The sequence below is a fragment of the Theropithecus gelada genome, chromosome 1 (genome assembly GCF_003255815.1).
Source record: "Theropithecus gelada isolate Dixy chromosome 1, Tgel_1.0, whole genome shotgun sequence".
Taxonomy (NCBI): Eukaryota; Metazoa; Chordata; class Mammalia; order Primates; family Cercopithecidae; genus Theropithecus; species Theropithecus gelada.
Window position 1 is genome coordinate 81,708,079 of NC_037668.1, and position 13,387 is coordinate 81,721,465.

The 13,387-nt window shown below is 41.3% G+C and overlaps 1 protein-coding gene across 3 annotated transcripts in view; it reads right to left on the reverse strand.

The window, feature by feature from the left end:
• The window catches only part of NDC1 (NDC1 transmembrane nucleoporin), a 68,522-nt gene that overhangs the window by 11,937 nt on the left and 43,198 nt on the right, over nucleotides 1-13,387 (reverse strand). For all 3 annotated transcript variants that reach the window (XM_025396922.1, XM_025396913.1, XM_025396904.1), the window contains 2 exons: nucleotides 11,486-11,549; nucleotides 9,198-9,298 (listed from right to left, as the gene is read on the reverse strand). In XM_025396922.1, coding sequence (XP_025252707.1) covers nucleotides 9,198-9,298; nucleotides 11,486-11,549 — 165 coding nt within the window. The remainder of the gene's footprint in view (nucleotides 1-9,197; nucleotides 9,299-11,485; nucleotides 11,550-13,387) is intronic.

Consider the following 13,387-nt stretch of genomic DNA (forward strand, 5'->3'; position numbering starts at 1 on the left):
CAAGAGAATATATTTTGTTGATTTTTTTTTTTTTTTTTTGCTTTTTTAGACAGGGTCTCACTCTGTTGCCCAGGCTGGAGTGCAATAGTGCAATCATACCTCACTGTAGTCTCAAATTCAAGCAATCCTCCTGTCTCAGCCTCCTCACTATTAGAGGCTACAGGTGCACACCACAGCACCCAGCTAATTTTTTTAAAACCTTTTATAGAGACAGGATATCGCTTTGTTGACCGAGCTGGTCTTGAACTCCTGGCTTCAAGCAATCCTCCCACCTCAGCCTCTCAAAGTGCTGGGATTACAAATGTGAGCCATCACACCCAACCCTGTTGAATTTTTTAAATAAGTAATTGCTCTCTTTGTTCTGTACAAGACCTCTAAGAAAGAATAAAGGTCCTAAAATAGCAATCTTTATAAGTAGTTAGAAATGCTCAAAAAAGAAATGCAAAAAATCAATTAGGTCCAACACACCCTAATGGTATAAGCATTAAATTAAGAAGGAAAATCTCAGTTTAGAGTAAATGTGTCCTTAACCCCTCTCTTATTCTCACTAATCTCACACTAGCCACATTTGTAACAAAAGATAAGCAGGCCTCAGGTTTAGAGACCTCAGCAAATAAGAGTATCAAGCTAGAATTTAAAATCATTAACTTTTCTCACTTTAATTGCCTTATCCTTAATTCTGATATCAAAAAGCACTGAAAACAAAAAAATTTCTGTAACCTTATTTTTTCTTTGTGAGACAGGGTCTCATTCTGTTGCCCAGGCTGGAGTGTAGTGGTATGACCACAGCTCACTGAGCTTTGACCTCCCAGGCTCAAGTGATCCTCCCCGCTCAGCCCCCAAGTAGCCGAGACTATAGGCTTGTGCACCTCCCCACCTAAATTTTGTTGTTGCTGTTGTTGGAGACAGGATTTCACCATATTGACCAAGGGCTCAAGCAATCCATCAGCCTTGGCCTTCCAAAGTGCTGGGATTACATGTGTGTGCCACCATGCCCAGACAATCTTTTTTTTTAAAGTGATATGATGTTGTAACAAAAGATGTAAATCTTTTGGTGGCAAAGCTGACCTGACCTGGACTCATCTGGCAGTAAAACATGACCTGTGCTGACACAGGCTATTTACAGTCTTCATCCCACTTTACCCTACTTAATCTGAATATTCAGAGAGTTAACTGGAGAAAAGCATTAATGTATCTGATTAAGGGGATTCTACCTCAGATACCAAAAGGAATGTAATATAGTATATGATATATATATACACACACTATGTCACATTTTTAAAATTAAAAAACATCTGAATTCTGAAATATATGTTAGGGTTTGAGATAAAGGACTATAGACCCATATTCTATTTGTAGCAAGTCAAACTAGTTTTCCTTTACAATAGTCATAAAATTTCCTTTTAAATAAATTTATGTTTAAAATAAATGACTTAGCTGGGCGTGGTGGCTCACGCCTGTAATCCCAACACTTTGGGAGGCCAAGGCAGGAGGATCGCTTGAGCCTAGGAGTTGGAGACCAGCTTGGGCAACAAAGGGAGACCCTATCTCTTTATTAAAAAAAAAAAAAAAAGAATAAATGAATGACTTAAAACACTAAGTAGATAAAAGCTCAGGGAAATAAGATATGACTAAATGACAACAGTATGTGATAATATAGTTATGACAAAAATTATGAAGATAACATATGAATGGTTTAAACTGGGTATCTGACACTATGTCTGCTAGATTGCTTGCTAATAGTATTGACAGCAATACTTTTTTTTAAACCTTTCTTTTAATCTGAAAGATGTTTTCTCCTGTATAAGAATTATCATGTGGCTGGATGCAGTGGCTCATGCCTATAATCTCAACACTTTAGGAGGCCGAGGCAGGCAGATCGCTTGAGCTCATGAGTTCAAGAGCAGCCTGGGCAATATGGCAAAACCCTGTCTCTACTAAAAGTACAAAAAACTAGTTGGGCATAGTGGTGCATGCCTGTGGTCCCAGCTACTTGGGAGGCTGAGGTGGGAGGATCACTTAAGCCCAGCGTGTGAAGTTGCAGTGACCAGTCTGGGTGACAGAGCAAGACTCTGTCACGCAAAAAAAAAAAGTCATGCAGCATAGGAAAAATGACAACAAAGTAATAAGAGCTAACCTTTACTAAGCACCTATTATGGGTCATACATGCCAAGGGCTTTACAGAGATAATCTCATTTATTCTTCACAACCCTATGAGTTAGCTAGCTACCATTATCATCATTCCCATCTTCCAGATACAAAAACTGATGTTTAGTGATCGCCATATTTATTGGTTCTATACTTTTTGTTTCTGTTTTTACATTTTATGCTTTCTGAAATGAAGATATATGTTCCAATTAATGGCATCTTAGATTCGAAGAAATATAATAAATGTTATTTTCCAACTAGGAAACAGTAGAAGCTGGAATTCAGACACAAGTCAGTCTGACTCCAGATCTCACACTTTGACATATCTGCCATACTGCCATTCTATTGTAAAAAAGGAGGTTAAGAAATGCAAACCTCTGCCAAGCTCTCCCAAAGGTAATCTAAAAGGGTGGCCTGCGAAGGACTTCGGGTTCAAAACCCTAGTTTCTAATTTTGACTCAACCATTTACTAGGTACAATCATGAATAAGTTGTACTCACACAGAAAACAGTTTCTGAAAGAGACTTCAGGATGCAAAATAAGCCTTCTTTTAACCTCACAGGGTTTTACAAAAAAAAATTTTTAAACAATTTCTTTTGGAATACTATGCAAATGTTAGGTAAAGCAGCATAGGACTTTACAGAAACCAAGAATAGACTCTGACTGGTACAATGTTGGTCAAGGGTATCTGGGCCTTCAAATCCATAGCTCTGGCCCTCAAGAATATTCCTTTCTTTCCCCCATTCCTCCTTCCAACCCCTACATTCTCCAGGAGCCATTAATTATCTCACCTCTCTATCCCCTACTTGCAAGACTAGCTCAGATTCACCTGTCATATGTTCTCTGATCATCCTGCATTTCTTTTTTTCTTTTTTTGAGACAGAGTTTTGTTCTTGTTGCCCAGGCTTAAGAGCAATGGCACAATTGCAGCTCACTGCAACCTCTGCCTCCCAGGTTCAAGCGATTCTCCCACTTCAGCCTCCCAAGTAGCTAGGATTATAGGCGTCCACCATCACGCCCGGCTAATCTTTTGTATTTTTAGTAGAGACAGGGTTTCACCATGTTGGCCAGGCTGGTCTCAAACTCCTGACCTCAGGTGATCCACCCGCCTCAGCCTCCCAAAGTCCTGGGATTACAGGCGTGAGCCACCGTGCCCAGCCTCATCCTGCATTTCTCTGCACAGTGGCACTGACTACAACTGTAGTTCTTTGTATGATTATCTGTTTTATATCCTGGAAGCTCCTGGAGGGCAGGAACCCTGTCTTTTTCCATTCTGTATCGTATCACATGCTAACTGCTTGATAATTAAATAGTTGCTGGAGGGATGGATCTGTGAATGGCATAAAGGTAAACATCAATATTCCAAGTACATCAAAATTTGACCTTCAAATGATGAGGCAAAAAAATATAATAGATAGGGCTGATCAACTTCATCAGGATGACATCGGCCTTTCCACAGAAACCAAGGCTATCTAAAGAATGTAAAACATATTTTAAAGATGAAAAGGTTCTGGAGATGGATGGTGCTGATGACTGCATAACAATGTGAATATATTCAATGTCATAGAACCATACACTAAAAAATAGATTAAAAATTGTCATTTTTATGTTATGTATATTTTACTAAGTTTAATTTTTTTTTTTTCCTAAAGACAGGGTCTCACTCTGTTGCCCAGCCTGGAGTACAGTCACATAACTCACTGCAGCCTCAAATTCCTGAGCTTACATGATCTTTTAGCCCCAGCCTCCCAAGTAGCTGGAACTATAGGCTAGCATCATCACACCCGGCTAATTTTTAAAGTTTTTTTATAGATACTGTCTCACTATGTTGCCCTGGCTGGTCTTGAATTCCTGACCTCAAGCTATCCTCCTGCCTCATAGCCTCCCAAAACGCTGGGATTACAGTCATGAGCCAACGCATTTAGCCAAAAAATTTTAATTATAAAATATGTCATTTTGGTTCCTAATATTTTGTATGTAAGCACCCTTTTTAAAAACAACAATAAAATCCTGTGGACTTCCGGAGGTTAATACTTGCTGTCCATCCACTGATAAAGGAAATAACTACTATGAATTCAGCAATGTTTTCAAATGAATTTGTATTTTAATTAACCAAAACAGCATGTAAAAACATCTGAGAAAACAGCTGCAAACATGTTGGAGAAATGGTAATCATTCAAATGAAAGTATGTATGTCCCTTATAATAACTGTGATCTCCAGGATGGTCTGGCCATTGGCAGAAACCACTGAGCTAGCTAGCATTTCCATCACTCTACTCCTTGCCCTCTAAATAGTTTGAAGAGTGAAAGGCTCCCCTTCCCTTTCACATTTTGCCTTTAATGATTCAGTGAAATGGCTGATGTTATTGATACTGAAAAGTAAAACAAAAGGATAGAACAGTTCCACACAATTGTTCCTTAGTAACACCCAGAAGCCAGTAATGTACAACTTGCCTTAAATTACAGAGATACTTAGAACTTACTGTCTTCACTTTGATCCCTTCTAGACCAAAGAACAGAAAGCCAAAAATATATAACAGGGATCATATGAGTCACATCACATTCCTGCCTCTCAAAACAAAAAGATGGTTTGGGAGCATTTTAATCAACCCATTGCATCAGAATTGTCACTAAATTTAAGCCCCAAAACAGAAGCCTTTGTCCACTGAACCAGCAATGACACAATCCAGCAGCCATCCAACAAGCATTAAATAAGTGCCTGTCATTTGCCAGCTACTATATCAGATGATGGGAATAGACGTAAGACAAAGTCCCCACCTCTACTCTGGCTAATATGAAGAGGAGACAATAAAAGTCAATAAAGACAATAAAGTATTGAGGGGGGAGTTATAGAGTAGAGTCAGACCAAAGGAGAAAAATATGTTCTAGACAAAAAAGGAAAAAAAAGGCAGCATGTGCAGAGTTAGAGTCAAGTTAAGAAAAGAAGATATATTTGGTGGGAGGCAGAGACTGAATAGTCTATGGTGGTTATAAGAGCAGAGGACTCATGGGAATAGCAGAGTGGCTGGAATCAGAGCATGAAGTAACTCAGTTGAGAGTCTATAGGGGCAAGAGGATGTAATAATTCAGGACAAAAATGCCAAGATCCTGAAGCAAGGCAGGAGGGATCGGCAAGAGAATGGGTGGATAGTGGAACTGCCACATGGGTGCAGCTCAAGGACATGGGGACAAAGGAGTTGAAGGAATTGGTAATAAAGTGGTTGAAATAATAGACTACAAGGTCCAAACTGGATACAGAAAGGCATATACGTAGTCAGGAGGGAGCTGAAAGACAAAGAACATGGGGAAAAGGAACTGGAAATCCTGGTAGGATCAAAGAAACTGTAAGAAGCAGCAAGGACATGAAAGGGCTGCGCCTGGAGCAAGGGCTCTTACACTGGGTCCATAGACCTAAGGGAAAAATTCCGGGGGTACAAACTTGAATTACACATTTATCTTTACTAAGATCTAATTAAAATCCAGCATTTCCTTCAACTATGAATGTAAGCAACAAATCGTAGTAGCATTAGCAATTCCTGTGACTTTGTCACCAACAGAAATCACCAATATCTCCATATCTCAATACAATTGTTACAGTTATCCTGAAATACCATTCATCCTATCCCTACCTCAAAATAAGTTACTGGACTCACTGACAGATCTTGTTATGTAATGCAATAATTAAAAACCACATATTACTGTATCATAAATTTAACATCTTGATAATTATATTTCAATATAACTGATTTTCTTTCTAATCCTAAGCACTTTATGCATTTAAGAATATGATTCCGACAAGAAGTTCATGGGCTTCAACAGACTGCCAAAGGAATCCTTGGAACAAAAACATTTAAGGACTCTAGCTTACAGGGTAGAATCCTGGAGTTTCAAGCTCTGGCGGTGGAGTATTCAGGGGATAATTGGGCCTAGGTGATAGTTGTGGGTTGAGAGGGTATACAAATGGGTAGTGAAGAGGAGGAAGTCAAAGAATTGTGCAGACAGGGTGTCGGGCAGATTACCCACACAGACTCTGTATTACTCATTACAATCAACCTCAGAATGTAGAGTGGAAAAAAAAAAAAAAGACTGTGAGGCAGTTTGCAAAATCTGATGATGGCAGAGCATGACCAAAAGGTTGACCATGATGTGGTTTAAGGGAAAATAGACATTATAAGCCCACATAAGGAGGAGTTTTATACTGAGAAGCTAAGTATCAGGTCACTGGTCCTGTTCTCTTTGTTCTACCTTTTCTCAACATCCAAAAATATGCTTCTTTGCCTTGTTCTACTCTACCCCTCCAAAGTATCCTCCAAAGTATTCTCCATTCCAACTCCCCTGTTTCTAAGTAAACAGGGCCTGCTATGACTTAAATTTGTCACTCAAAAAGGATGTGCTAGAAACTTAATCCCCAATGCACCAGTGTTGAGAGGTGGGGCCTAATGGGAGGTGTTTAGGTCAGGAGGACTCCACTCTCAAGAATGAGTTAATGCAGATTATAGAGACCATCCTGGCTAACACAGTGAAACCTTGTTTCTACTAAAAAAACAAAAATTAGCTGGGCATAGTGGCGGGTGCCTGTAGTCCCAGCTACTGGGGAGGTTGAGGCAGGAGAATGGTGTGATCCCCAGGAGGCGGAGCTTGCAGTGAGCTGAGATCGCACCACTGCACTCCAGCCTGGACAACACAGCAAGACTCCATCTCAAAAAAAAAAAAAGAAAAAAATACATAAATCAGTTGGGCATAGTGGCATGCACCTGTACTCCCAGCTACTCAGGAGGCTGAGGCAGGAGAATCACTTGAACCCAGGATACGGCGGTGGCAGTGAGCTGAGATCACACCACTGCACTCCAGCCTGGGCAACAGAGCAGAGATTCTGTCTCAACAAAAAAAAAAGCGGGGAAGGGATGTGGATCTGTAGCTTCTTCCCAGGTCTACTGCACTGCTAATGCCCTGCAATCAGACTGGGCTCTAGTCTCAGCTCTGCCACCTAGGAGATTGTGTGTGAGATCTGAGGTAAGTTGCTGCACTATTAAGCCTCCCTCATCTATTAAAAAAAGGGTGAAAACACTTCCACCTTGCTGACTTCACAAGACAGTTATAAAGATCAAATAATAATGATATCAAATTACTCTCTAGACTATAAGCACTGTACCATTATTGTTATTTTAACTATACTGAGAGAGTGAAAAAAAATAATGTTATGAGCATCAAAGATATGCCCAAATCATGGTCATCCTATTGTGCAGTCAGAAAAACCAAATACTCGAAGCTGCAGGGAATTACTAGGAAACTATTTATTTACAGAAAGGTACTTGGGAAAGAGTACAAATAATAAAACTATCCATGTAGACACACACATCTCAAGTAACACACATGAGAAAGTACTCACAAAAAGTGCTCAAAGCAAAAAAATCACTGGTTTTGATGGATAAGATTTTCTAATAGGTAAAATTTGAGTTTTAAAGAAAGAAATGGAGAAGCATATTTTCTCTTCGTTATCTTTTATTTTTTTAAGACAGGGTCTCACTCTGTCACCCAGGCTGGAGTGCAATGGCGTAATTTTGGCTCATTGCAACCTCTACCTCCCGGGTTCAAGAGATTCTCCCCCGTCAGCCTCATAAGTAGCTGAGACTACAGGTGCACACCACCACACTCCGTGAATTTTTTAAAAATTTTTTGTAGAGACGGAGTTTCATCATGTTGCCCAAGCTTCTCTTCATATCTTAAATGGTTTCCCAAGACCAAAAGATGCCCCAGTTTTATCATTTTATCATTTAAGCCTAGTTCAATTCCACTTCCTCCAGAAGGCCTACTATATCCACCAGATGCCTTTTTTTGTGTGTGTGTGAGACAAGGTCTCGCTTTGTGGTCCAGGCTGGAGTGCAGTGGCACGATCTCCACTCACTATAACCTCCGCCTCCTGAGTTCAAGCAATTCTCCTGCCTCAGCCTCTCGAGTAGCTGGGACTACAGGCTCACACCACTGTGCCTAGCTAATTTTTCTATTTTTTTTTTTGTAGAGATAGGGTTTCACCTTGTTGCCCAGACTGGTCTTGAACTCCTGAGCTCAGATGATCTGCCCCTCTTAGCCTCCCAAAGTGCTGGGATTATAGGTACAAGCCACTGCACCTGGCCTCCAGATGCTATCTCTACATGCCTCTAGCACTTAGTGTTTACAGCTGTCATGTGACATAAGGTGACATAAAAAGTACCAAGCAACATGAAGTTAGAAAAAGAAGCCTGCTGCAAAGCAGAAAGCATGTGTTTTATTTTTTGCCCTTCTTTAAGTCTAGGACCAAGAAAACCTATTAGTTAAAACTAGCCATCAAGCCTGGTGATAGGCATCTATTGGCCTCAGCTCTTGAGCCTCAACCCAAAAGGGCACTTTATCTGTATGGGTCATTTAATTACAGGTCACTTTCGGTAGCTACAAATTGTGTAAGGATTCACTTTTGTCAGTGAACAGAAGTCTAGTATTTTAAACAATGTGTTTAATACCAGGGGCATACCCTACAGGTTTAGTATACTTTCTTTTTCTGTTTCTGTAAAATGTTATATGCAGATTAAAAGTTTTCTCTTCCTAAACTTTTAGTTTTGTTTTTTAAAACAGAGACAGGGTCTCGCTCTGTTACCCAGGCTGTAATGCAGTGGTGGAATCGTAGCTCACTGTAGCCTCAAACTCCTGGCTCCAATGATTCTCTCATCTCGGGCTCCTGAGTAGCTGGGACTACAGGCATACACCACTATGGCTAGCTAATTTTTTATTTTTTGTAAAAACTGAGTCTTGCCATGTTGCTTAGGCTGATCTCAAACTCTCAACCTCAAGTGACCCTCCAGCCTCAGCCTCCCAAAGCACTAGGATTATAAGCATGAGCCACACCGGCCTCTTTTCTGTCTTTTAGATTGTAATTTCCTGAGGGCGAAAAAGTACATTATTTTAACTTCCAACATGTTCTGTCACTCGATAAATGTGATATATAGGAAACAAGCAAAGCACTGGGTGGGAGGGGAAGATGATCTCTACCCCCTCCCAACCCACAGATTGCTTACCTCTTGCAGCGTCAACAAAGTATTAAGGATAGCTGGTAGTGTAGTCTGGACAACTCCAAATCTATCCTCTGTAAATGATGCTGCTACTAAGTGCGACAGACCTCAAGGGAAAAAAGAAAAAAAGGTTAAAAGTAAATCAAAATTAGGCAAAACTATTTGAAATACATCTATTTTAGGAAGGATTAATATTCTGAATATAAAAAGAAATAACGGCTGGGCATGGTGCCTCACACCTGTAATCCTAACACTCTGGGAGGCTGAGGTGGGCAGATCGCTGAAACCCAGGAGTTCAAGACAAGCCTGGGCAACATGGTGAAACCCCTTCTCTACAAAAAATACAAAATTAGCCAGGTGTGGCACCACAAACCTATAGTCCCAGCTACTCGGGAGGCTGAGGTGGGAGGATTACTTGAGCCCAGGAGGCAGAGGTCGAAGTTAGCAAAGATCACACCACTGCACTCCAGCCTGGGCAACAGAGAGGGACTGTCTCGAAAATAAAAAGTAAAAATAAAGAAATAAATAAATAAACAAATAAACAGAGGAACAATTCAATAGAAAAATGGGCAAAAAAATCGGAATAGGCACTGAAAAAAGTACTCAACTGCATTAGTTATGAATAAAATAACAGTCTCTGGCTTTACATTCTATTAGGAAGAAAATTTTAAAAATAATATAGTGTTGGGTAATGATATGTGCCAGGAAAAAAAAAAAAAAACCATGTGGTAAGGGCATACGGTTTATGAGGACGATACTTTTCAGAGAATGGTCAGCAAAGGCCTCTGAGCATCATTTAAGCACTGAGAAGGCTGTATCTATATGATGAAAAGAAACAGCTCTTTAATAACTAAGTTTTCATAATTAACATAAGTTAACATAAGTTAAAAACAATCTATCTGTTGCACTTTTTTGAAGTAGAGAAAGATATAAAAGAATCCAGGCTTGACAGCCTGGGCAACATAGCAAGACCCTGTCTCTTTAGCTGGGTGTGGTGGCATGCACCTGTAGTCCAAACTACTCAGGAGGCTGAGGGAGGAGGATTGCATGAGCCCAGGAGTTCAAGGTTGCAGTGAGCTATGATCATGCCATTGAACTCCATCTTGGGAGACACAGCAAGACTCCATCTCTTAAAACAAACAAACAAAAAAGACTAAGTGTGGTGGCTCACACCTGTAATCTCAGCACTTTGGGAGGTCAAGGCAGGAAGATGACTTGAGCCCAGGAGTTCGAGGCCAGACTGGATAATCTCGTCTCTATAAAAAAAATTTTTTTTTTTTTTTTTGAGAAGGAGTTGCGCTCTGTTACCCAGGCTAGAGTGCAGTGGCATGATACCGACTCACTGCAGCCTCCACCTCCCAGGTTCAAGTGACTCCCCAGCCTCAGCCGCCCGAGTAGCTGGGATTACAGGCACATGCCAGCATGCCTGGCTAATTTTTGTGTTGTTAGTAGGGAAGGGGTTTCACCATGCTGGCCACGCTGGTCTCGAACTTCTGACCTCAGGTGATCCGCCTGCCTCGGCCTCTCCAAAGTGCTGGGATTACAGGCGTGAGACACTGCAACTGGTCCAGATTTTTTTTTTTTTTTTTTTTTTTTTTGAGACAGAGTCTTGCTCTGTCGCCCAGGCTGGAGTGCAGTGGCCGGATCTCAGCTCACTGCAAGCTCCGCCTCCTGGGTTTACGCCATTCTCCTGCCTCAGCCTCCTGAGTAGCTGGGACTACAGGCGCCCGCCACCTCGGCCGGCTAGTTTTTTGTATTTTTTAGTAGAGACGGGGGTTTCACCGTGTTAGCCAGGATGGTCTCGATCTCCTGACCTCGTGATCCACCTGTCTCAGCCTCCCAAAGTGCTGGGATTACAGGCTTCAGCCACCGCACCCGGCCCAAAAAATTTTTTTAAAACAAAAATTAACAGGGCGTGGTGGTGTGCAACCGTGGCCCCAGTTACTCAGGAGGCTGAGGTGGATTGCTTGAGCCCAGGAGGTGGAGGATACAGTGAGCCGCATTCATACCACTACACTTGAGCCTGGACCAGAGCAAAACCCTGTCTCAAAAAAAAAAAAAAAGAACCCAGGCTCAGTTTCTCTGCTTACATACAAGAAAAAATTGTGCCCAAATCGACGTACGCCTAAATATATTTTTCAAAATGATCTACATAAAACAAAGATATAAAAACGAATCTGTACATTCAAAGACTGAGATCAAGGACCAGAACTGACCTTTCATCTTTCATGGATGATACTTCAATATTTAACTGACAGTTAAAATCACAGTTACAGTTCACAGCCAATGCTTACCTTCTAATGCCCAAATATGCATTTGGGCATCTGAAAAAACAGCCTGAATGGAGGCCTCTGGGTGCTACAAATAAAAACAAAAACATTTAAGTGAGTTCCCCTGAAAACTCCATTATTTCCTTTAATTAAATATGTAGACTATAAAATAAAAAATTCACAGCTGCCTCTCAAGAATTAAAATTTAAAATAAATTATTTTATATTTAACTTGGTAATTACTCATTTAATACAACAAAGCATTCTACCATCAACTCATTGTGTGGCTCTTGCCAAGTCTCTAAATCTCTGTGCCTCAGTTTCTAATTTAAAGTTACATATACTCAAACCACCTCGGAGGATTAGCACAAAGATCACTTAAGTGAATGGTTACAGAAACTCTTTTTAAAAAACTTGGCAGGGGCCGGGCACGGTGGCTTAGGCCTGTAATCCCACAACTTTGGGAGGCCAAGGCAGGTGGATCACAAGGTCAGGAGTTCGAGACCAGCCTGGCCAACATAGCGAAACCCCCGTCTCTACTAAAAATACAAAAAATTAGCTGGGCATGATGGCAGGCACCAGTAATTCCACCTACTCAGGAGGCTGAGGCAGGAGAATCGCTTGAACCCGGGAGGTGGAGGCTGCAGTGAGCTGAGATAGCGCCATTGCACTCTAGCCTGGGCAACAAGAGTGAAATTCCATCTCAAAAAAAAAAAGAAAAAGAAAAAGAAAAAGAAAAAAACTTAGCTGGGTGCAGTGGCTCATGCCTGTAATCCTAGCACTTTGGGAGGCCAAGGTGGGTAGATCATTTGAGGTCAGGAGTTTGAGACCAGCCTGGCCAACATGCTGAAACCCCATCTCTACTAAAAATACAAAAATTAGCTACGTGTGGTGGCATGCGTCTGTAGTCCCAGCTATTTGGGAGGCTGAGGCAGGAGAATTGCTCGAATCCAGACAGTTGAGATTGCAGCGAGCCAAGATCACACCAGTGCATTCCAGCCTGGGATGGCCAGACGTGGTGGCTCACGCATGTAATCACAGCATTTTGGGAAGCCGAGGTGGGTGGATCACCTGAGTCAGGAGTTCGAGACCAGCCTGGCCAACACGGTGAAACCCTGTCTCTACTAAAAATACAAAAATTAGCTGGGCGTGGTGGCACATGCCTGTAGTCCCAGCTACTTGGGAGGCTGAGGCAGGAGAATCGCTTGAACCTGGGAAGCGGCAGTTGTAGTGAGCTGAGATCACGCCATTGCATTCCAGCCTAGGCGACAAGAGCGAAACTCCATCTCAAAAAAAAAAAAAAACACAAATAAATAAATAATAAAAATAAATAAATTGGTCAGGCGCAGTGGCTCACGTCGGTAATCCCAGCACTTTGGGAGGCCAAGGAGGGCCAATAACCTGGGGTCAGGAGTTTGAGATCAGCCTGGCCAACATGGTAAAACTCCATCTCTACTAAAAATACAAAAAATTAGCCCACGTGGTGGCGCATGCCTGTAGTCCTGGATACTTGGGAGGCTGCAGTGGGAGAACCGCTTGCACCCGGGAGGCAAAGGTTGCAGTGAGTCAAGATCGCGCCACTGCACTCCAGCCTGGGCGACAGAACAAGACTTCATCTCAAAAAAAAAAAAACTAAAATAAAGACAACAACAACAAAACTGCCTACTTGTTATCGCTCTTAAATTGTCTACCTTCAACCCCACTCAAAGAAAAACCACCTAACCTTCGTTTAAAAAATGTTTTTATTTGTACAAATCATGGAGTACATGTGAAATTTCGTTACATGTATATAATGCATGACGATCAAGTCACGGCATTTTGGGTATCCATCACCTGAGTATAATACGTTTTTGTGAACTGTAATCATCCTACTCTGGTATCAAACACTGGATTTATTCCTTCTATCTATCTGTGTATTTATACCTTT